This window comes from Ahaetulla prasina, chromosome 15, assembly GCF_028640845.1.
Source record: "Ahaetulla prasina isolate Xishuangbanna chromosome 15, ASM2864084v1, whole genome shotgun sequence".
NCBI classification, from domain to species: domain Eukaryota; kingdom Metazoa; phylum Chordata; class Lepidosauria; order Squamata; family Colubridae; genus Ahaetulla; species Ahaetulla prasina.
Window position 1 is genome coordinate 11,067,104 of NC_080553.1, and position 24,962 is coordinate 11,092,065.

At 44.6% G+C, this 24,962-nt stretch overlaps 1 protein-coding gene across 2 annotated transcripts in view; it reads right to left on the reverse strand.

Moving 5' to 3' along the window:
• Positions 1 to 24,962, reverse strand: part of LOC131185770 (thyroid adenoma-associated protein homolog) — a 50,633-nt gene that overhangs the window by 17,656 nt on the left and 8,015 nt on the right. For both annotated transcript variants that reach the window (XM_058158615.1, XM_058158614.1), the window contains exons 7-22: positions 23,641 to 23,788; positions 22,524 to 22,669; positions 21,070 to 21,151; positions 18,635 to 18,771; positions 16,923 to 17,120; positions 14,913 to 15,621; positions 14,121 to 14,273; positions 12,885 to 12,994; positions 11,948 to 12,108; positions 10,822 to 10,979; positions 10,270 to 10,455; positions 7,027 to 7,181; positions 5,719 to 5,862; positions 4,708 to 4,812; positions 3,576 to 3,776; positions 1,998 to 2,148 (exon numbers count right to left, since the gene is read on the reverse strand). In XM_058158615.1, coding sequence (XP_058014598.1) covers positions 1,998 to 2,148; positions 3,576 to 3,776; positions 4,708 to 4,812; positions 5,719 to 5,862; positions 7,027 to 7,181; positions 10,270 to 10,455; positions 10,822 to 10,979; positions 11,948 to 12,108; positions 12,885 to 12,994; positions 14,121 to 14,273; positions 14,913 to 15,621; positions 16,923 to 17,120; positions 18,635 to 18,771; positions 21,070 to 21,151; positions 22,524 to 22,669; positions 23,641 to 23,788 — 2,944 coding nt within the window. The remainder of the gene's footprint in view (positions 1 to 1,997; positions 2,149 to 3,575; positions 3,777 to 4,707; positions 4,813 to 5,718; positions 5,863 to 7,026; positions 7,182 to 10,269; positions 10,456 to 10,821; positions 10,980 to 11,947; positions 12,109 to 12,884; positions 12,995 to 14,120; positions 14,274 to 14,912; positions 15,622 to 16,922; positions 17,121 to 18,634; positions 18,772 to 21,069; positions 21,152 to 22,523; positions 22,670 to 23,640; positions 23,789 to 24,962) is intronic.

Below are 24,962 nucleotides of genomic sequence, written 5' to 3' on the forward strand. Positions count from 1 at the left end.
TGAGCCTGGTGAGATTTGAACTGCCAAATTGCAGGCAGCCGGCAGGCAGCAGAAGTACCCCACAGTGCTGCACCCTAACCACTGCGCCACCGCGGTGTTAAATCCTTGTTTAGAGGCCACAATTGTAACCGGCAACTCAGTCATTAAGCAAAGCGATTGCTAAACGGAACCATAACTCTGCTTATGATCTAACTTCAGTTTTCCTTGTGCTTTAAAGGCCTGCCGAGGCCATCAATGCGAGAACGGATTGCAAAGTTACGTTTTCCCTCACTGCCCTAACTGTGAATGGTCACTAAACGTGGCCGTCGCTAAACGAGGACTGCCTCTACGTGCAAAGGTCTATGTCCAAATGTATTGGGGATGGAAGCAGACCTGATTCCTGAGAGATAAAATAGTTGTATTTGTGCACATCCGGTTGAGCTCGATGGATCTGGTTGAGAGGTCTGATGGAAACAAGAGTTTCCAGTTATCATTTGCACAAACCACGACACAGAGCTGGCAGTACAAGTAGTCCTCAACTTACGACAGTTAGTTTACTGACAGTTCAAAGTTAATAATGGCACTGAAAAAATGCGACTTACGGCTTTTTTCACTCCTGTAACCATTGCAACATCCTGGAAGTCGCGTGATCAAAATTTGGAAGCTTGTGGCAACTGGCATGCATTTATGACGGTTGTAACGTCCCGGGGTCATGCGATCCCCTTTTGAGACCTTCTGACGAACAAAGTCAATCAAGATTCGTTTAACACCTGCCATGAGTCACTTAACAACTATGGCAAGAAAGGTCATAAAAGGAGACAAAACTCACTTAAGCTTAAGCCAACAGAAATTTTGGCCTCAATTGTAGTTGTAAGTCTTTTCTTATGCCCAGGACGTGAGCCCAACAGTTCAAAAATATTGGAGATCTCCTAGAACCGTAACGGCAAACCGATGGCACCCGTGCCAGAGGTGGCACACAGATCCCTTTCTGTGGGCACGCGTGCCATCGCCAGCTGCTTTTCTGGTTTACGGCACGTCTTTGTGGGTGCCGGAGCACCGGAAAATGGCCTAAAAACAGCCTGGAAACAGCCTGGAAACAGCCTGGAAACAGCCAAAGATGGCAAAAAAACAAGCCGTTTTTGGCCATTTTCAGACTGTTTTTCGGGACATTTTCAGGCCATTTTCCAAAAAATTTTCAGGCCCCAAAAAGAGGCCTGGAAATGGCCCAGAAAACAGTTCAAAAATGGCCCGAAAAACAGCCTGAAAATGGCCCAGAAAACACCCCCAAAATGGCCAAAATACAGGCACACACATGCCGGTCAGCTGATCTTCACGTTTCAGGTGCCCTTGCACACGCATGTTCCAGTTTGTGCCAAAAAAGTCGAGACTGTGGATTGAAGACATCTTGGCAATCAAACAGATCTATGTTGTGGTCCGTCAGCAGCCTACGGAGCTGGCAACGGAGTTGGACAGCGATGAGGCTGAGGTGAGGCCAGGGCCATCAGGGAGTGAGGTGCGGACTCCAGAGCCTCCAGAGCCTGATAGTAGTGAGGCAGAGAAACAGGAGGAGCCTGTTCCTAATGCACGCATGTGAAGAGCTGCCAGAAGGCAAGAGGAGCTCAAGCAGAGAGGACAACTCAGGAGTAAGGCCAAGAGATGATTGGCCCCTCCCATAAGGCTTAAAACAGACCAGCACCAGCTTTGCCGGAAAACAACGTTAGTAGCTACGTCTTCTGCTCTGTCTTCTGCTTCGTCTACTTCTTTGTTTTTGTGGCTTCTGGACATTTGCCAGGAAGGGCCTTTGGCAGTTTGCCTAATTGGACTAAGGTTTGTGAGATAACTCAGGAATTTGTGTTGGGAGGCATTTGTTTTACTTTGAGTTGAACAACACTGGGAATGAAGTAACTCCCAGCTGTTCGAATAAAGTTTGTTTTTCCACGGACTAAGTTCATTACTACCCACTTGGGTCTGGATCACAACAATCTAAGCTTCCAAAGGAAGACCGTTAACGGATTTACCAAAAAGTTGGTTGGCTGCGTTTCTCATAGCCCAACTAGGGGAGCTCAGCGCCTTGAGAACTAGCACCATCAGGGGTGTGATGTGTTGCTGGAGAGCAGGTCCAAGGTTGGAACCACGGACTAACGTTTGAAGCACGTGGATGGCAGAAACCTACAGACGATAAAGGAAAAGAAATCAATTTACATATGGGCCAGAACTGATCAGAATATTAGGACTTGGTGCGGACATCCTGGTTTGTCTTCTTCAGGGGTTCAGTCGTTCACACCTCTGCTGGATTGTAAAGTACAGATACAGATTAACAGAGTTGGAAGGGACCTGGTAGGTCATCTAGTCCAACCCTCTCCTCTGCCCAAGCAGACAGTAGGGTGAACTCCAACGATTTGAATTCACACAACAAACCTGAAGGCTTAACAGGATAGCTGAAGGCAAAGCTGACCGAACTGAGGGGTCCTTGGTGCTCGCTGAGCTTGCTTGTTTTCTTGCAGACGTTTCATTACCCAACTAGGTAACATCATCAGCATTACGTTAGGAAATGACTGCAAGAAAACAACCAAGCTCAGAGAGCATCAAGGATCCCTCCTTTCAACCCTGACCTACAAATATTCTCCTTTATTGCCAACAGAACTCTACTGAAATATGATCCCCCACCTTAGATTTTTAAGGAGGCTTTTAAGAAGAGGCTGGACAGTCACTTGTCTGAGATGGTATAGGTTCTCCTGCTTGAGCAGGGGGCTGGACTAGAAGACCTCCAAGGTCCCTTCCAGGTCCTGTTCTATTCTGTTCTGTTCTGTTCTATTCGATACTATCCTATTCTCTAATTTCTAAATTCTGTTAAATTCTAAATTCTACCCTATCCTATCCTATCCTATCCTATCCTATCCTATCCTATCCTATTCTCTAAATTCTGTTCAATTCTAGATTCTATTCTATTCTATTCTATTCTATTCTATTCTATTCTATTCTATTCTATTCTATTCTATTCTATTCTATTCTCCATTCTGTCCCGTCCCGTCCTATCCTATCCTTTCTCTAAATTCTAAATTCAATTCTGTTCAATTCTAAATTCTAAATTGTATTGTATTGTATAGTATTGTATTGTATTGTATTGTATTGTATTGTATTGTATTGTATTGTATTGTATTGTATTGTATTCTATTCTATTCTATTCTATTCTATTCTATTCTATTCTATTCTATTCTATTCTATTCCCTATTCTCTTCTATTCTTATTTGATGGACTTACAAAGTGGCCCTGCCTCATGATCTTATTGTATTTATTACATTTTTAAGGCTGCCAATTTCTCCTATAAGATAATACTGTTGCTCAATTTTGCCGTTGTTGTGAGCCAGGTTGGAAGGAAGGCATCAAGTGAGGGTCCAGCATGGAGTCCTTACACAGTTGCAAGTGGCCTAAGACTAACCTCCCCTCAAAACCCATGAAGTCCTCTCTGGTTGTTCCCAGGGGAAGGCAAGCCGGCTGGGCGGATTCTTGCAGCATAGGTGGTAAGCAATAAAGTTACTGACTTTTGTTATTCACCGGTGGCTCTGGTTGCCTGCATCTGGCAGCTGCGTCCTTACCTGGGGCAAATCCAGTGTCTGGTCTGAGCTGTGGGAGATTGGTCGGTTGGCCAAGGTGAGCAACATCTGAATGCAGTGAGTCAGAAGGGGCCGGGACTTGGCGGGATCTTCCCCTGTCGCAATGCATAGGAAGAGCATTGGGAAACCGGCCGCCCTCCGAGTGATGGAGCTTCCTCTGGGGCTGCTTAACAAAGCCAGACCCTTGAAAGAGATATTAAAAATGGCCTGGTTTGGTTTAGTGGTTAAGGAATTGGGTTAGAAAGCAAGAGGACGTGAGTTCAAGTCCCGCCTTAGACATAAAAGCCAGCTGGGGGACTTTGGGCCAATCACCAGGAGATGGTGAGCTTATCTCTCCCTCCCTCTCCTCTTTCTCTCTTTCTCTCTTTCTTTCTCTTATTCTCTCCCCCTCTTTTTCTTTCTCATTCATTCTCCCTCCCCCTCTCTTTCTCTCTCTTTCTCTCTTCCTTTCTCTTTCTTTCTTCCTTCCTTTCTTTCTCCTTTTCTTTCTTTTTCTTTCTCTCTTTCTCTTTCTTTCTTTCTTCCTTTCTCTCTCTTTCTTTTTCTTTCTTTCTCTCTTTCTTTCTTTCTTCCTTTCTCTCTTTTTCTTTCTCATTCTCTCTTCTTCTCTCCCCTCTCTCATTCTCTCATTCTTTCTCCCCCTCTCTTTCTTTCTTTCTTTCTTTCTTTCTTTCTTTCTTTCTTTCTTTCTTTCTCTCTCTCTCTCTCTCTCTCTTTCTCTCATATTCTCTCCCAGTCTCTCTTTATCTCTCATTCTTTCTCTCCCTCCCTCGCTCTCCCTCTCACTCCCCCTCAAATTTATTGGCTGCCCATCTTAGCGCAACACTGGTTCACATTAATGACCACAGCATTCACTTTATGACCACTGCAACGCAAGCCATAAAATCAGATGCCTGAGCGACTTGCTTTACAACCATTGCAACTTATGATCGTGATGGGCAGGCTCCGCTACCGCCATAAATTGAGGACTACCTGTATTTTGGAGGCACACTTGTAATACGTTCATTTTTTTTTTTTAAATCCCCTCAGGGTCACCAAGAGTGAGTGGGCGGCGATATAAATTTTTCTTAAATCAATAAATACCTACTGGCAATGGCTACATGAGATATCCTACCTTGGTGAGCATAGTCCCTGGGATGTTTCGTAGCTCTGGGCTGGGGTGACTTAGCAGAGTGGTACAAAACTTGGTGAAGCCCACGCTACAGCCTTCCACAGCTCCCTACGAGAAGACAAAAAGGAGGGGAGAAAAAAAGAGAATTGATCAAAGTTCTTCTCAAAGTTCAACCACCAAAGATCAGATTTGTGGATGGGAGAGGGGGAAAAAACTCCAGTCCTCAATTCCGGTCATAAGTTAAGAACTCCCTGTAGCTGATTCTATACTTCACTCCACAACCTATTTTGTACTCGGGGGGGAAGTGGCTGAGAGCGGGAGATTAGCTTTAATCATCAAGCAATCTTGATGACTCCGGTATAAAAAACAAATCCTTCCTGCCCAAGTCTAATTCTCTTCCACCAAATCATGAATAACAGAACAACAGAGTTGGAAGGAACTTCTAATCCAACCCAGGAAACCCTATACCAGATAAATGGTTAGATCCAACATCTTCTTAAAAACTTCCAGTGTTGGAGCATCCACAACTTCTGGAGGCAAGTTGTTCCACTGATTCACTGTTCTCACTGTCGGGAAATTTCTCCTTAGTTCCAAGTGTTTGGTTTTTTTGCATTTATATCCCGCCCTTCTCCGAAGACTCACACTATGTTAGCAATAGTCTTCATCCTATTTGTATATTTATATACAAAGTCAACTTATTGCCCCCAACAATCTGGGTCCTCATTTTACCTACCTTTATAAAGGATGGAAGGCTGAGTCAGCCTTGGGCCTGGTGGGGATTGAACCTGCAGTAACTGCAAGCAGCTGCTGTTAATAACAGACTGCATTAGCAGTCTGAGCCACAGAGGCCCACACAGTTTCTTCTCTCCTTGACTAGTTTCCATCCATTGCTTATTAGTTTCCACCCATGGCTTGAATCGTGAATCAAGCTCAATATTTCATTGATGGCAACCCACCAGGATCAAAAGTTCCTTCACCAGCCTGTTTTGGTTTGATGCACAACGGATCTCTTACCCAATGCCGGCACTTCAGCAAGATGTCTTGGAACACCTTGGAAGCCGTGTGGACAACTTGAAGAGGTAGGAGAGGCTCACATCCTGCCGAGAGCGGCTGAGGTAGAACTTTCTCCGCAAGGCCTCCCAAGAGCATCCCAATTTCCTTGACAGTTAAAAGTAAAAGGTGAGAAAAAGTTACGTGGAGTAAGGCCATTTTTTATTTTTTTTTGCATTTATATCCCGCCCTTCTCCGAAGACTCAGGGCGGCTTACACTATGTCAAGCAATAGTCTTCATCCATTTGTATATTATATACAAAGTCAACTTATTGCCCCCAACAATCTGGGTCCTCATTTTACCTACCTTATAAAGGATGGAAGGCTGAATCAACCTTGGGCCTGGTGGGACTTGAACCTGCAGTAATTGCAAGCAGCTGCTGTTAATAACAGACTGTCTTACCAGTCTGAGCCACCAGAGGCCCCTTCTGTGATTTTTTCTGTGAGATGATTTTCTCTCATCTTCGATGCTACAGAGGTTTCGGAAATATCTAATGCTTCGTGATGCTATCCTATCTCCAGTCCGTGAAGTGGTGCAATCTTGAAAAGTCCATGAAAGAGTTTGATTCCATCGCCTACTGACTGAGCTTAAGTTGGTAGCTGAACTAATGCATTTTTCCGAGTCTGCACATCGTACTGAACCTATACTAATTAAAAAGATGTCAGGGTTCCTACCGATGCCCTAACAAAATCATGAGCCTCGAGCCAAGCTTCAAAAGAAATCCAGTTATTTATTAGGAGCTTCATGTCGACACGCTCCAAGTGAAGCCAACTCTGACCCCACGTAATTTACGGCCCAGACATGACTCGGTTTCCCCTCTCTCTCCAGGGTGTGGCAGCAGTCACATTCACCAACGGAGCAATTTCACGGGTTGTAGACATCGCTCCCCTCCGTCCGCTGTGGGTAACCCTGGGAAACAGCCTTTCCTCTGGAGTCTGGGCAAAAAAAGCTTCCCCCGGAGGCCGGAAACAGGCCCATTTCTGGATTTCTGGAACTTCCAGGAGGCCTGTTTTTCACCCTCTCCAGGCTCTGGAGGCTTTCCTCGAGCCTCCGGGAGGGCAAAAACAGCTTCCCCCAGGGTCCGGAGGCCGAAGAGGTTGTAAAAAAAATGCTTTTAAAAGAAAAAAAAAAAGTTGGCCACGCCCATTAACCCCCCCAAGCCACGTCCACAGAACCAGTAGTAACAAATTTTACATTTCACCCCTTTTGAGCACAGAAGACTGGATTAAATCTTGCACGCGAGAAACTCAAAGTATTAGCAAACTACTCACTTTAACCGAGACCCAACAGCAGGTCAGAATGAGGCTGTGTTCCTCAGAGAGGAGAATCATATCTTCTTCTTCCTCCTCTTCCTCCTCCAAGCCTTTTCCTAGCCGGATGAGACTGCCAATGGCATTTCCCATGTCTGCAAAGGAGGGCGAAGAAGCTGCCCCCACCCGGAAAAACAACAACATTCAGTTGGCATAATTCTTTGCCAAACAATTTCAGCCAGGCGTCAAGAATCGAGCATGAATTCCAGATAAAACAGTGGCTAGAAGAGATGTTAAACCAGACGATAGATATGACGCCAGAACTTTTCCTTCTGGGTATAGTAAGGGATAATTACAAAAAAAAAGAAGAAATATATCCTATGGTACACAAAGTAACTAACGGCAGCGAGGTTGATATTCGCACAAAATTGGAAATGCAGAGAGAACCCACAGGAGGCAGAAATAATCAACAAAATATTGACCTGTGCAGAAATGGACAGGTTAACAATGGAGCTCAAAGATAAAGATGAATCGGAATTCTGTATAACCTGGACTACATTTTATAAATGGCTAGAGAAAAGGAGGAATGTAGGGATAGAGAATTAGAAACAAAGTGAGGAAAAGGGGAGAAAAAAAAATAATAATGTAAGAAATATTAGATAGGAGTAAACAGGATTTGAATAGATATGAAGGGAATATGCATGTAACTGAAGTGTGATTGAATGTACAAAAAGTATATATGGAATATGCATAACGTTATATTGTAATCTACATGAAAGAAAAAGTGTTAGAAAAGTATGTACCAGACAAGTTGCACCATGTCTAATGTTTTTAAATTGTATATTTAATACAATTTATTAAAAAAAAGAAAAAAAGAATCGAGCATGAATATCACCCAGAAATGGCCTTTTGCTCGTCAATGTAAATTAGACATAATTTACATTTTAAATTATGTAAATTAGACATTTATAAGCCAAATGTTATATGTGACCATTTTGCCTGGCAGCATGTTATTAGATAAAGGTAAAGGTTCCCCTCACACATACGTGCTAGTTGTTGCTGACTCTAGGGGGCAGTGCTCATCTCCGTTTCAAAGCCGAAGAGCCAGCGCTGTCCGAAGACGTCTACGTGGTCATGTAGCCGGCATGACTCAACGCCAAAGGCGCATGGAACGCAGTGACCTTCCCACCAAAGGTGGTCCCTATTTTTTCTACTTGCATTTTTACATGCTTTCAAAACTGCTAGGTTGGCAGAAGCTGGGACTAGTAACGGGAGCTCACTCCGTTACACGGCAGCACTAGGGATTCGAACCGCTGAGCTGCCGACCTTTCAATCAACAAGCTCAATGTCCTAGCCCCTGAGCCACCGCGTCCCTATTAACTATAATTAAAATAATAATAATAATAATAATAATAATAATAATAATAATAATAATAATAATAATAATAATAATAATATAAAAATAATAAATAATAAAATAATAACCGCATGTTATTAGTTAACCCTGATTCGTGCTCTCATAACTGGAACCTTCCAGACGAAACGAGCCCAGAATTTGTTGCAAGGAATTCCACATTTGCCCTGATGGTGTTACCTAGTTGGGTAATGAGACGTCTGTAAGAAAACCACCAAGCTCAGAGAGCACCTAGGACCAAGTTTAACTCTGAACTACAAATTTTTGCCATTGTTAGTTGCGAAGTCGTGTCCGACCCATCGCGACCCCCATGGACAACAACTACAAATACTCTCTTCTATAATTAGTTTGTGGTCCATATTTTCTAAGAGATTAACGTAATCAAGATGTTAATTAAATTTCTGCAGTTAAGTGGTGTATTACATCACATTTCACTAGACAACTAAAACAGACCACTGACTCCTTTTTTTAATGGAAATTGATTTCGAGAGCCACCTATCTCGCTAAACAGGACTCAGGGTGATTCTCGAAATAAGGGGGGACGGGGGAAAGGCCGCCATAGGCTCTCATACTTGAGCAGGGAGTTCGACTGGAAGACCTCCAAGGTCCCTTCCAAACCAATGATTCTATGTTCTAAACAATACTGGTGTGATTCCAAAGGATGGGAAATTGTTTCGGCTGATAAATGAACTAAATTTTTTTTTAGAAAAACGGTGCCGTGATGGAGCTATTTATTCGAACCTGGTCATCATTAACAAGAATCTCTTGCCTCTCTGAGGCCTGACTATTTCTTTAGATAGCTTAAAAAGCAGTGATTCTCAACCTTGGCAACTTTTAGATTCACAGAGTTGAAAGGGACCTTGGAGGTCTTCTAGTCCAACCCCCTGCTTAGGCAGGAAACCCTACACCACTTCAGACAAATGGTTATCCAACATTTACGGGACAGTCTACTGCCATCTTCTATCTCCCAGCGACCGGTGCGTTCTCACAGAGAGGGACTCCTTAGGGTGCCGTCAGCCAAACAATGTCAACTGGCGGCCCCCAGGGGGAGGGCCTTCTCTGTGGGGGCTCCTACCCTTTGGAACGAACTTCCCCCTGGACTTCGTCAACTATCCGACCTTCGGACCTTTCGCCGCAAATTTAAAACCTATTTATTCCGTTTAGCTGGACTGGCTTGATTTAAAAAATTTTAATTTGCTTTTATGGGTTTTAAATTTTTGTAAATTTTTATAGGGTGTTACTGTATTTTAAATTTTTGGCCACTTGAATAAGTTTTTTAAGGGGTGTTCTTAATATTATATGTACTGTTCTTTTTGTATTTTATTTTGGCTGTGCACCGCCCTGAGTCCTTCGGGAGAAGGGCGGTATACAAATTAAAATATTATTATTATTATTATTATCTTCTTAAAACTTCCAGTGTTGGAACATCCACAACTTCTGGAGGCAAGTTGTTCCACTGATTAATTGTTCTCACTGTCAGGAAATTCCTCCTTAGTTCTAGATTGCTTCTCTCCTTGATCAGTTTCTATCCGTTGCTTCTTGTCCTGCCCTCAGGTGCTTTGGAGAATAGCTTGACTCCCTCTTCTTTGTGGCAACCCCTGAGATATTGGAACGCTGCTATCATGTCTCCCCTGGTCCTTCTTTTCATTAAATTACACATACCCAGTTCCTGCAACCATTCTTTGTATGTTTTAGCCTCCAGTCCCCTAATCATCTTTGTTGTTCAGACTTCAATTCCCAGAATTCTGGGAGTTGGAAGTCCACCCATCTTAAAACTGCCAAGGTTAAGAAACATCTGGTTAAAAGATCTTGATTACAGATTTTTTTCCCCCCTGCTGGCTTGGGCTTACCGTGTTGGTCTGTGCTTGATGCTTGATGACTTTGCAACACGCTCAAGAGTAAATCGCTGATGTCTCTCACTGTCCTCACCAAACGCTGAAAGAATAACCTCCAGCGGTGCATCTTCTGGGCTTCTAACATAGATGACACAACCTCCGGTTCTTCAAGCAGGCATCTCCGTAACGCCAAAATCACCCCTTCAAGAAACCAACAGAAGACCTGGGACCATCATCTCATACCCGCTAAAAATTAAGGAATCCAACTCTCGAAGCATCCCTGGCCGGCTCTTGAGTTGCCATAAGCAAGGGTGTGGGGTGGGAAAACAGCAAAGCAGCACAGCAGCTAAAAACAAAAGCGCATTCCAGACATATCTCTCTCAAGGCTGTCTCCCAGGATTACCCACAGCGGCTGGAGGGGAGTGATCTCTACAACCCGTGAAATTGCTCTGTTGGCGAATGTGACTGATGACACACCCTGGGGGGAGTGGGGAGAAACAGGGTCAAGTCTGGGCTGTAAATTATGTGGGGTCAGGAGGAAGGAGAAAAAAAAAACGAGGTACTGACCATGTATTGGGGTTGTGTGAGCTGCCAACAATAAGTCACGAGAAGCCGTGACAAAATGGTTCCGTAGCATGTTGAGCAAATGTTCAAGAAAAGAGAGATATTTGCATGGCATAGATGGCTCCTCAGTCAATGACGGCGTCAAGATATGACAATCCAACCTGATGGAGTTAAGCAGAGGTCAACATAGCCCAACAGACTCGATCCTGAACACAGTCGCTGTTGGGTTGATGGAACAAGTCTAACTCTGTTATTTCTGTTATTCTGACTTGCCTTCCTTCCTGCCTGCCTGCCTGCCTGCCTCCCTCCCATTTTCCTTCTTTCCTTCTTTCCTTCCTTCCTCCCTCCCTTCCATTTTCCTCCCTCCCATTTTCCTTCCTTCTTTCCCTCTTTCCTTTTCTTTCTTTCTTTCCTTCCTCCCTCTCTTCCTCCCATTTTCCTTCTTTCCTTCTTTCTTTCCTCCCTCCCTCCCTCCCTTCCTCCCTCCCATTTTCCTCCTCCTCCTTCCTCCTCCCATTTTCCTCCTCCTCCCTTCCTTCCTACCATTTTCTCCCTCCCATTTTCCTTCCTTCTTTCCCTCTTTTCTTCTCTTTCTTTCCTTCCTCCCTCCCTCCCATTTTCCTTCCTTCCTCCTCCCATTTTCCTTCTTTCTTTCCTCCTCCCACCCATTTTCCTTCCCTCTTCCTTCCTTCCTTCTTTCCTTCCTCCCTTCTCCCTCTCTCCCATTTTCCTTCCTTCCTTCTTTCCTTCCTCCCCTCTCCCTCTCTCCCATTTTCCTTCCTTCCTTCCTTCCTTCCTTCCTTCCTTCCTTCCTTCCTTCCTTCCTCCCATTTTCCTTCTTTCCTTCTTTCTTTCCTCCTCCTCCCTTCCTCCCTCCCATTTTCCTCCCTCCCTCCCTTCCTTCCTACCATTTTTCTCCCTCCCATTTTCCTTCCTTCTTTCCCTCTTTTCTTCTTTCTTTCCTTCCTCCCTCCCTCCCATTTTCCTTCCTTCCTTCCTTCTTTCTTTCCTCCCTCCCACCCATTTTCCTTCCCTCTTCCTTCCTTCCTTCCTTCCCTCCCTCCCTCCCTCCCTCTTTATTTCAGCAACTGACCTTAAAGACCAAGCAAACTAGGCAGCAAAGCCTTACTTGGGAAGGAGAGTCTTCATCACTGTTGCTCCTGCTTCGCTCTCTTGAACCCGGGGACTGCTTATGGCTTCTAGGGCCCATCCAAAGAGAGTTCCGGCAGCAGAGCCCAGCAAATCTGGTGGGAAGTAAGAGATCAGCAACTCTGAGGCCAACTCACGGATCTGGGTGGAGACAGAAGAAAGACTCCATAAGGAGAAGATCTCAAGTTTTCAAAGACAAAGAGCAGCTCCCTAAAACTGCCTCCCCTCAGCAGATATTTGGTGCACATTAACAAAGACTGGGCCAGCCTATCTACAAGACAAAAGACCTCAGCTCCAGAGTGATGGGATTAAGACATGACCCTCCAAGACATAATAGGTGTCAAGTCCCTGCCCAGCACCCTCATGTCCATCATGTGGTCCAATCATCCACCATCCAAACTGGAGACACCTCCCAGTCATCCGACTCCAGGTGCCAGGGCAATGCGTCCTTGATTCTCTGAGAAAGGAATGTTATTTTGACTACATATCATCTACACTCAAGATGACTCAAGAGGTCTCGAGATGGCTTCCAGGTCTGACAATAGGATTATCTATCAGCGGAGCTCACCACATGGCACAACCAAGCCCCTTCATTACATCACCCAGCAAGGTTCCACCAAACTTGATTCAGACAAACACGACTCTACATGGGAGCCTGACTTCAACCAATAGAATACATGTCCTTGCCACAGGAACAGGAAGCTCAAGTTCAAAGCCTAAGAGAGGGTATAAATACCTCTCGCTCTCCACTCCATGTGTTCAGCTACCCAGAATCACATGTGCTTGGTGGTTCTGCTTCACCATTAGATCATCTTTCCAATCAGCCTCCGTGTTTCCAGTGTCTTTCTCCCCACTTGGAACTGAACCCAGATGGACATTTCTTCCAACATTAGCGAAGGCTAGGTGGACCGCCATACCTCATTCGTGCCATCCTGCAAGCAGCTCAACAGCGCCAATGTGTTCCCAGTAGAAAAAAAGTCCCAGTAGCCTTTATTCGTGGACCAGCATAATAAGGTAGCCATGTTGCCTGGAGAGACAGCAAACGTAAGTTGGAAAGAAGGAAGAAGCATTTCTGAAGGGCATCTGGTGAACTAGAGTGTACATGGGAAATTGTACGGGGGAAGACCCTCTCAATCCTTTTCCAAATGATTCTGGTCCATCTCTTCTGTACATCCCACCCACCCTCCAATTATCAATCAATCAGAATGGAGGGATCTCAGAGGTCTTCTAGTCCAACCCCCTGCTCAAGCAGGAGAGCCTATACCATTTCAGACAAGTGGCTGTCCAGTCTCTTCTTAAAAGAGGGGGCCTCTGGTGGCTCAGACTGGTAAGACAGTCTGTTATTAACAGCAGCTGCTTGCAATTACTGGAGGTTCAAGTCCCACCAGGCCCAAGGTTGACTCAGCCTTCCATCCTTTATAAGGTAGGTAAAATGAGGACCCAGATTGTTGGGGGCAATAAGTTGACTTTGTATATAAATATACAAATAGGATGAAGACTATTGCTTGACATAGTGTAAGCCGCCCTGAGTCTTTGGAGAAGGGCGGGATATAAATGCAAATAAAAATAAAACCTCCAGTGATGAAGCACCCATAACAGTAGTGGGATTCAATTTTTTTTACTACCGGTTCTGTGGGTGTGGCTTGGTGGGCATGCCAGGGGAAGGATACTGCAAAATCTCCATTCCCTCCCCACTCCAGGGGAAGGATACTGCAAAATCTCCATTCCCTCCCCACTCCAGGGGAAGGATACTGTAAAATCTCCATTCCCTCTCCACTCCAGGGGAAGGATGCTGCAAAGTCTCCATTCCCTTCCCACTCCAGGAGAAGGATACTGAAAAATCCCCATTCCTTCCCCACTCGGAGTTGGGGGGTTTTCTGGAACGCTGACAGCTTATTCCATTCCCTTGGGAACGGTCAGTTAAGGCTTCGGGAATTCCTGTGCTGTTTTCTGCAGTGCATGGACTCTAAGCTTAGCCCCTTCTTAACCCCCCCCTCCGGTCTTGGTGGAGATTCCATCACTGTCTTTATTGGATCCCTATTTTTAAAGGCTACATCACCATGTGGGCTTGCGCTGACTGAAGAAATCTGAGATTTGAAGGCCAACCCTTGTTTACAGCACTGGGCTGGAGAAGGTGGGATAAAGCCACTTACGTGGAGGCTGCCCCTTCTTTCTCTCGGGTCTCCAAGTGTCTGTGAAGGTCTCCAAGATGGCCGCCAGGAGAAGAAGAGCAGTTTTCCTCCTTTGGTAGTTGGAACCTGACATCAGAGACGCCGTGCAGAGCTGCAGCAGCCAATCCACAAACTCTAGATAAAGAAAGATCTATTTTGCATGATCTACACAAAGGTGGATGAGTGGGTGGAGAACGATTTCTGTTCTGTTCTCTGTGAGGAGCGGATTCTGGTCATAATTTGAGGATTGGTCCCAAATTAGGTCATAATTTGAGGAGATATAGATAGATAGATAGATAGATAGATAGATAGATAGATAGATAGATAGATAGATAGATAGATAGATAGATAGATGTGTGTGTACATATAGAAAGAAGGAATGAAAGAAAGAGAAAGAATAGAGAATGAAAGAGAAAGAGAAAGAAAGAAAAAAGAAAGAAAGAAAGAAAGAAAAGAAAGAAAGGAAAGCTTCACTAATCTTCAAATCCCTCTGTTAACCATCTGTTATTATATTTAGCGCGCAGAAAGTCCATAAACGGTTTCCAGTCTCTTACAAAGCTGTTTAGTCCATTACCGCTAATCAAACCAGTTAATTTCACTATCTGTTCTAATTCAGTCAATTTCAAAATCCACACTTCAACAGTTTCTTTTTCTTTCCAGTGTTTGTCAATGACAATCCTCGCATACCACATCCAATCTTCATTTGAAGACTACCTAAACTCGACCCATTGTTTCTGGCCCAGCCTCTCTAAGCATGGTTAGGAGGTAACTCACCTACAGCTTGGAGGACACTCCTTTCTTGATCCTTTCTGACCAAGCGTTCCTTCTGGCTGACCTTCTGTTGCCGAAGTGCAGCTAGAGAACTGTCCCTCATTCTGGCCAAAGCCTTCTTCACCATGGCTTGAAGAAGTTGCCGAAAAGAAGAGGAATCGCAACTCAAATTCAAGGGCAGGAATTCTTTCAAGAGTTGGATCTCCCTCTCCGATAAGGCTTGACTGGTCTTGGGAGCTGAGCAGAGGAAGCCCAAGGCTGCCAGGCGGACAGTTTCTTCTTTGGAGAAGAGGCAGCAGGTGAGTCTCTTCAAGGTCTCCTCATCTGTGAGCAAGTCTCCCGCAAGGGTCTTCTGAACGTTCAACAAGGAGACCCACGCTCGGAGCTGAGAAGCCTCCCTGCCCCCAAATCTTGTGGCTAGCGGCGCGTAAGAAGCAGGAAAGACTCTCAAAGTCCACCCAAGAAGGTGGCTGGAGGCGTTGCTCTGAAGGAATGGGTCAGAGGAGGTCAAGGCACGAGACAGGGTCGATAACCAACAACTGGACCACTTGTGAGCCAGCTGTTCTTCTGAGACCTCGTCCTCCATCTCCATCCAGGCTTTGCGCTGCAGTCGTAGGAGAGTTTTGTACAAATCCGAAGCGACGGGACACAGACGGTTGGTGGACAAGCAGTTGAAGAGATGTTGAGGGAGATCCGTGTAGATCTCCAGAACCTTGGTGGAAAGATCCACAAAGCAATGTCATCAGAATTCATAACACCATGATTCTTTTACCCGACCTATTTAATATCTGGACAGGTTGGGGAGGAACTTTGGGAAGAACAAAGATTAAGATCGGAAATGTACTGATAGCATATACAGGTGGTCCTTGACTTACGACCGTAGTTGAGCCTACAGTGACAGTTACAGGTAGTCCATAACTGAGCCCAAAATCTCTGTTGCTAAGTGAGATAGTTGTTAAGTGAGTTTTGCCCCATTTCACAACTTTCCTTGCTGATTAATTGTTCTAACTGTCAGGAAATTTCTCCTTAGTTCTAAGTTGCTTTCTCTCCTTGATTAGTTTCCACCCATTGCTTCTTGTTCTACCCTCCAGTACTTCGGAGAATAGCTTGACTCCCTCTTCTTTGGAGCAGCCCCTGAGATATTGGAACACTGCTGTTATGTCTCCCCTAGTTGTCATCATCATCATCATCATCATAAATTCTTTGCTTATACATAGTAATAGTCAATCATAATAATATATTGCTTACTTATACATAATATTACTCTTTCATCATTTACTTATACATATTGGTAACCTTTTTTATTTTCTAAGTTCTACTTCTGTTGACTAGCCATTGATAAAACAAGTCTCATATTTAAAAAATATTCTTTTCTTCCTTGTCCTTTATTTTTAATGTCAATTTATCCATCTCTGTACAGTCTGGTATCTTTCTATCTGCACATGATCTCAACTATCATTGTCAAATATGACCCAGTCAGGCAATTCTAAAAATTGAAAGTATCATTTCAAGAACAATCCAGATGGCCAATTTTATACTATGACTAGCTTTTTAACCCAGCGTTTCCCGGGTATGCCAGAGGGAGCCGCCTTGTGGAGTACTGTGAAGCTGTTACCATGGCAACTCCACTGTGCTGTACAGTAGAAGCCATTTTAAGGCACAACAGGCTGTATCTTAACAGAACGTGAATCCAAAATGCACACTATCACAGTCAAAGGTACTGTGATTTGACACTATAGATATAATTCATTTCAGTGGCCCAGGTGTTCCAGAGTTATGCTGGAACATACACACACAGACACACACCCAGTATTTCTTTCCAGAGAGTAAGTCATCTGTGTACCAAGTTTGGTTGAAATTGCTCGAGGCGTTCCAGAGTTATGCTGGAACATACATACATACAGACAGACAGACAGACATTTATACATAGATAGATAGATAGATAGATAGATAGATAGATAGATAGATAGATGGATGGATGGATAGATAGATTATAGCAAAAGAGATACTTACCTTTTGGGGGCCCAAGTAGGGAAGAATTGCACTGAGTGCAAAATATCTTGCTCTTGCTTCCCAAGGCATGAAAATAACCCTTTGCAGGTACTCTCTAAATAGGATTCTCTCCAGATCCCCAAAGCGATCACATTCCAGGCTGTAGATCTCTAAAAGAATTCGAAAGGAGCTGTGGACAAAATCGCTCACTCCTTCTGCCTGGATCAGGATGGGAGAGAAGTCGATCAAGAAATAAAAGAGGCATAAATGGAAGTTATTTCAGGGAGTCCTCAACAGTTCATTTAGTGACCAAAGTTACAACAGCACTGAAACTGACTTAGGACCGTTTTTCACACTTACGACCATTGCAGTATTTCCCCCATAGTCACATGTTCAAAACTTGGACCCTTGGCAACTGACTCACATTTATGACGGTCCACAGTGTCCCCTTTTGCGACCTTCTGACAAGCAGAGTCAATGGGGAAGCCAGGTTCACTTAATAACCGTGGTACTAATTGAACAATTGCAATGATTCGTTTAACAACTGTGGCAAGAAAGGTCCTAAAATGGGGCAAAAATGTTTCCTTTAGCGACAAAAATTTTGGGCTCCATTGCGGTCGTAAGTCGAGGACTAACTATATACATGGAAAGAGACAAAAATCACTCCATTTCAAGGCTAAAAGACGATGAGACGAACTTGGGACCAATTAACCATGAACATTTTGGACCTCATTTTCTCTCTCTCTATTGTTATCCAGTCAAGGCCTCTTTTTAAAATTTAAGATTTATTTTTTTAGTTGATTCAGCGTGTTATTTGCATCTTCTCCCATGCTATTCACTCTTTACCATTTAATTACTTTGTGTGTGTGTGTTTTGAATCGCCTTGACTTGATTTCTGGGGTCTGCGGTGTTCGTGCAAGATTATCAGAAATTTTCGTGCAAGATTATTAGAAAAGATTTTCTTCAATGAGAAGGGACCTTGGAGGTCTTCTAGTCCAACCCCCCCTGCTTAGGCAGGAAACCCTACATCACTTCAGACAAATGGTTATCCAACCTCTTCTTAAAAACTTCCAGTGTTGGAGCATTCACAACTTCTGCAGGCAAGTTGTTCCCCTGATCAATTGTTCTCAGGAAATTTCTCCTTCTCTCCTTGATTAGTTTCTATTTTTCCTTCTTTGGCTGAGAGAGAAGTCACCCAGCTGGCTTTCAATCAAAGGCAGAACTAGACTTTCCAGTCACCCAGTTTCTAGCTTAATGGCTTAACTAACCAATACACCAAACTGGCTCTTTTGTTTGTATATCATATTATCATGTACAAAGAGTATTTATTCACTTCAATATCATTCGGCATTGGAAGATCAAAGGCATTGCTCAAAGTAGGCATCGCCAACCTTGGTCCCTTTAAGACTTGTGGACTTCAACTCCCAGAGTTCCTCAGCCAGCTTTGCTGGCTGAGGGACTCTGGGAGTTGAAGTCCACAAGTCTTAAAGGGACCAAGGTTGGAGACCCCTGGCTCCAAGGTAAACCACCAAGTTTTCAACAATCAAAGCAACCAAATTATAGAAAATACTGACGGAATTTCAAACCATGTCAATTCTTCCTAGATTTAAGAAAGCTTTTGTGCAGCTCATTCTTGTGTGGCTCATTCTAAGTTTTACGGGGTGACATTTGGAAAGCAAAAAGAACGAAGCCTTCCCCACCTCCCTTTAAATAAAATAAATACGATGCCTTACTGGGCTTTCTGCATTGTTCCAAACAATCTTGCTTAGCCTTTGGAGAAGTCCTGAATTGTCACCCAGCAACAAACTCTCCTTGACTTTCCAGAGGTCCTCTAAATTTTCTCGGACACATTGAAGCCACAGAGAAAAAACTGGGAAAGCAATAAGGAATCTATTAGGCGATTAAAGGTAAACGTTGAAACGATTCTCTTAGTTACTTAGTCATTTTTCTTTAAGTTTGGTCTATCTCAGGGGTGAAATCCAGGAAGTTCTGACAGGTTCTGGAGAACCCGTAGTGGAAATGTTGAGCTGCTTGGAGAAACAGTAGTGGAAATTTTGAGTAGTTTGGAGAACCGGTAGTGGAAATTTTGAGCAGTTTGGAGAACCGGTAGTGGAAATTTTGAGCAGTTTGGAGAACCGGTAGCAGAAATTTTGAGCAGTTCAGAGAATCGATAGTGGAAACTTTGAGCAGTTTGGAAAACCAGTAGCAGAAATTTTGAGCAGTTCAGAGAACTGGTAGTGGAAATTTTGAGCAGTTCGGAGAACCGGTAGTGGAAATTTTGAGTAGTTTGGAGAACCAGTAGCAGAAATTTTGAGCAGTTTGGAGAACCAGTAGCAGAAATTTTGAGCAGTTCAGAGAATCGATAGTGGAAATTTTAAGTAGTTTGGAGAACCGGTAGTGGAAATTTTGAGCAGTTTGGAGAACCGGTAGTGGAAATTTTGAGTAGTTCGGAGAACCGGTAGTGGAAATTTTGAGCAGTTTGGAGAACCGGTAGCAGAAATTTTAAGCAATTTGGAGAATCAGTAGCAGAAATTTTGAGCAGTTCAGAGAATCGATAGTGGAAATTTTAAGCAGTTTGGAGAACTGGTAGTGGAAATTTTGAGCAGTTTGGAGAACCGGTAGTGGAAATTTTGAGCAGTTTGGAGAACCGGTAGCAGAAATTTTGAGCAGTTCAGAGAATCAATAGTGGAAACTTTGAGTAGTTTGGAAAACCAGTAGCAGAAATTTTGAGCAGTTCAGAGAACTGGTAGTGGAAATTTTGAGTAGTTTGGAGAACCGGTAGTGGAAATTTTGAGCAATTTGGAGAACCGGTAGCAGAAATTTTAAGCAATTTGGAGAATCAGTAGCAGAAATTTTGAGCAGTTCAGAGAATCGATAGTGGAAATTTTAAGCAGTTTGGAGAACTGGTAGTGGAAATTTTGAGCAGTTCGGAGAACCGGTAGTGGAAATTTTGAGTAGTTTGGAGAACCGGTAGTGGAAATTTTAAGCAGTTTGGAGAACCGGTAGCGGAAATTTTGAGCAATTTGGAGAACCGGTAGCAGAAATTTTAAGCAATTTGGAGAATCAGTAGCAGAAATTTTGAGCAGTTCAGAGAATCGATAGTGGAAATTTTAAGCAGTTTGGAGAACTGGTAGTGGAAATTTTGAGCAGTTCGGAGAACCGGTAGTGGAAATTTTAAGCAGTTTGGAGAACCGGTAGCGGAAATTTTGAGCAATTTGGAGAACCGGTAGCAGAAATTTTAAGCAATTTGGAGAATCAGTAGCAGAAATTTTGAGCAGTTCAGAGAATCGATAGTGGAAATTTTAAGCAGTTTGGAGAACTGGTAGTGGAAATTTTGAGCAGTTCGGAGAACCGGTAGTGGAAATTTTGAGTAGTTCGGAGAACCGGTAGTGGAAATTTTGAGCAGTTTGGAGAACCGGTAGCAGAAATTTTAAGCAATTTGGAGAATCAGTAGCAGAAATTTTGAGCAGTTCAGAGAATCGATAGTGGAAATTTTAAGCAGTTTGGAGAACTGGTAGTGGAAATTTTGAGCAGTTTGGAGAACCGGTAGTGGAAATTTTGAGCAGTTTGGAGAACCGGCAAATACCACCTCTGGCTGGCCCCAGGAATGGGGTGAGAATGGAGACTTTGCAGTATCATTCCCCTGCCATGCCCACCAAGCCACGCCCACCAAGCCCACCAAGCCACGCCCACAGAACCGGTAGTAAAAAAAAATCTGGATTTCACCACTGGTCTATCTGCAAACTTGGTCTTCTCCAAATTTTCTGGTCATGAGAGGTCCCTTGGTGCTCTCTGAGCTGGGTTCATTTTCTTGCAGATGTTTCATTAGCCAAACTAGGTAATCTCATCAGTGCTAGTGGGGTTTGCTCTCAGTTCATATTGAGAGCAGAGTTGGGAACTCCTGGGAGGGGTGGGTGGAGCGGGGCCATCCAGGAGTGGGATTTGGAGGTTCTCCAAACTGCACAGAATTTTAGCCAGAGGTTCTCCTGAACCCCTGTGAACCCCCAGCAACCCATTCCTGGCAGAGATTCGTTTAACAACTGTGGCCAATAAAAATCGTAACATTGGATGCGACACACTTAAAAGAATGATTCTACTTGAAGGGAGAAGAGAAGATGGCCAGGACTTGCTGTCTGAATGGGATGCGGCCCATGTGGTTTTTGCCTACCTTGGAAGGAGTAATATGGGCAGCTTGTTGGCTCTTCTATCACATCTAAAACAGCTGGAAACAGGACATCCAGCAACAAGCACTGAGGGAAAGCAAAAACAATGAAGTTAAGGAAAAACCGGGGAAATTGCAAACACGTCGAGATATTTTTTAAAAAAAAAATGAATTTAGGAAGGCTTGTTTTGTAAATAAAGGAACTTCTTTAGGGAAACGGGGAATGCCAATCCACAAAGACTCAACTTTTAAAATAGTTTTTAAACTTGTACATATTTTATTAGAACACCTGAGAATTACTTCGTTCTCAGCTTAGTCCAAATTAAGTCCAAAACGAAGTCCTTCAGAAAAAATCCTTTGGCCTTATCACAAACTTTTGTCTTCTTTGGCGCCCTGCCAAAGGCTTTTCTTGGCAAAGCTCCATGAACTTCAGAAACAAGAGACACTGACTAGAAACAAACATAGCAACGTTGCTTTCCTACAAAGAGCCCTAGAGCTGTTGCTGCTCTTTTAAACCTTATGGGAGGGGCCAATCATCTCCTGGCCTTCCTCCTTATTGCTTCAACTGCTCTTGCCTTCTGACAGCTCTTCACATGCGTGCACTAGGAACAGGCTCCTCTTGTTCCTCTGTCTCTCTACTGTCCGCCTCTGGAGAGTCCATAGTCTGCGCATCACTCCCAGATGGCCCTGGCCCCATCTCTGCCTCCGACACAGAGCCCTCGTCTGGGCCTTTCCCTGACTCCAGGACTGACCCATTATCCTCCCCAGCCTCCTCACTGTCCGACTTCACTGCCAGTTCTGCAGGCTGCTGGCAGACCACAACGCTGCCACACTTAGTGCTGTGGGAAAGTGGGAGGGGGGTTTGCATGGAGTTGGTAGAGTTATTTAGCCATAACAACATTCTTTTCTCTGAGAGTCAAGGACGTTCAGCCTGCACCTGGAGTGGTGTCACTGGGAGGCATCTCCAACTGGAGACGGTGGATTGATTGGACCACGTGATGGACATGTGGGTGCAGAAGGAAGGGAATTTGACTTTCTTTTGGGTGGGGAAAACCTGGGAGCTTTCAGATTTGGGTTTTCCCAGATTACCAATAGGATATCTCTTAATAAAATGGATCTTTGAGGAATTGCTTGCCTCAGAGCCTTACTTGGTTGGGGATGTTACTTGGAACCTTGACCAATCAATTGCTCTTCAGGTTAATGAACTGGTCATTCATGACTTGGGCCCTGATGTTCATCCATAAACCATTGTGTAATGGTTTATGCCAGGGGTGTCCAAACTTGGCAACTTTAAGACTTGTGGACTTCAACTCCCAGAATTCCTGGGAAAGCTGGCTGAGGAATTCTGGGAGTTGAAGTCCACAAGTCTTAAAATTTGCCAAGTTTGGACACTCCTGGTTCATGCTATGCTGGAATAATTGTGTTTACGGTATTTTAAAAATCATAATGTTGAAGGGTACCTTTTGTGGGGTACCACCATCCAGAAGACAGCTCAAGATCTCTTTCTTGCAACAGGTTAGTAAGCCATGGGTCAGCACCAGCTTCTCCAAACCGCCTGGGTTCAGGATGGAAGTGGGGATCGAAAGTGCCCCAAATTGGCACCCCTCTGGGCAAAAATAAAAAAATAATTTAAAAAATCCAAACATGCTATCAATATCAATTCCGTCATTTAGTTGGCTCAGGAAGAAGAGGAGGAGTGGAGGAAGAAAGATGAGGAAAAGAAGGAGAAGAAGATGGGGAAATGAGGAGGAGAGGGGAAGAAAGTCGAGGAGAAGGAGAAAATGAGGAGGAGATGAGGAGGACGAGGAAAAGAAGAAGGAGATGATGAGAAGGAGATGATGAGGAAGAGAAGGACAAGGAAAAGACGAAGAAGGAGAAGATGGGGAGGAGATGAGGAGGAGGAAGAGAAGATGATGAGAAGGAGATGATGAGGAAGAGGAAGATAAAGACAAAGAGGAGAAGAAGGAGAAGATGAGGAGGAAATGAGGAAGAGGAAGAAAAGGAGAAGAAAATGATGAGAAGGAGATGTTGAGGAAGAGAAGGACAAGGAAGAGGAGAAGAAGGAGAAGAGATGAGGAGGAAGAAGAGGAAGAGAAGGAGAAGATGCTGAGAAGGAGATGATGAGGAAGAGAAGGAGGAAAAAATGAGATGAGGAGGAGCTGGAGGAAGAGAAGGACAAGGGGAAAGAGATGAGATGAGGAGGAAGAGGGAGAGAAGGAGAAGATGAGGAGATGATATGAGGAGAAAGAGGAAGAGAAGGACAAGGAAGAGAAGGAGGAGAAGAAGATGAGGAGGAGGAAGAGAAAGATAAGGAGAAGAAGATGAAAAGTAGATGAAAAGGAAGAGAAGGAGAAGAAAATGAGGAGATAAGACCTTCTTATCAGATCAGAACCACCTGAGATTTACTGACAGTTAGAAAAATAAATATCTTGTGAGTTTTCTCAAAGGTATTTCTCAAAGAGGCATAAGCTACGCAATATTTGCAATCAAAACGATGTCCCCTCCCTTAAGAATTGAACAGGCAAGAAACAGAGCTGGCCATGTGTGCCGAGGAAAGGGAGAAGAACCTGAGCATACCTTTGTGTTCCTCTGTTTTTTGGGCACTCAAATTCATCAGGAGGTAAAACGCCCAGATGGCTTTGGCTCCTGCTTCCACATCTGGGGCTGTGTTCACCATCATGCTCACCGTAGTTCCAGCCAGGAGACGGTTGTCCTTGCAGGCGGTCTACAACCAATACCCAAGAGGTCAACCTACCGTATTTTTCAGAGTATAACATGCACGTTAGTTTTTGGGGAGCAAAAGAGAGAGAAAAAATTCTGCCTCTGCCTACCAGCATCCATTGGTGTTCATCTGGCTAGCGTCTTTGCAGCCAAGAAGCCTGGTCAGTTATCGCAGCCTGATTCAACATGAAGCAGCGGTTGGATCGGCCTCCCGGAATACCGCCAACCAGCTGTTCCAGGCTGGGGGGATCGCCACAGCCCATCGCCATCTCCCTGCATCATGCGTCGTGTTTTTGGTCTCCGCATGTCACGTTTTCGGCTTCCGCACGCTCTGTTTTAGACCTGTTCCAGGCTGCCAGGATCGCCACAGCACATTGCCGCCTCTGCGCATTGCGTTTTTGGCCTCTGTGTGTTGCGTTTTCGGCCTCCGCACGCTCTATTTTAGACCCGTTCCAGGCTGCCAGGATCGCCACAGCACATTGCCGCCTCTGCGCATTGCGTTTTTGGCCTCTGTGTGTTGCGTTTTCGGCCTCCGCACGCTCTATTTTAGACCCGTTCCAGGCTGCCAGGATCGCCAGCACATTGCCGCCTCTGCGCATTGCGTTTGTGGCCTCTGTGTGTTGCGTTTTCGGCCTCCGCACGCTCTATTTTAGACCCGTTCCAGGCTGCCAGGATCGCCACAGCACATTGCCGCCTCTGCGCATTGCGTTTTTGGCCTCTGTGTGTTGCGTTTTCGGCCTCCGCACGCTCTATTTTAGACCCGTTCCAGGCTGCCAGGATCACCACAGCACATTGCCGCCTCTGTGCATTGTGTTTTCGGACTCTGTGTGTTGCGCCGGCCTCCGCACGCCTATTTTAGACCCGTCCAGGCTGCCAGGATCGCCACAGCACATTGCCGCCTCTGCGCATTGCTTTTGGCCTCTGTGTGTTGCGTTTTGGCCTCCGCACGCTCTATTTTAGACCCGTTCCAGGCTGCCAGGATCACCACAGCACATTGCCGCCTCTGTGCTTTGTGCTCTGTGTTTTCGGCCTCTGTGTATCACGTTTTTGGCTTCCTCGCGCCACGTTTTTGGCCTCTGCCCATCGCATTTTCGGCCGATCCCCGCCACTTGAAACCGTCCGAAAACGCGATGTGCGGAGGCCAAAAACACGACATACAGAGATGGCGATGTGCTGTG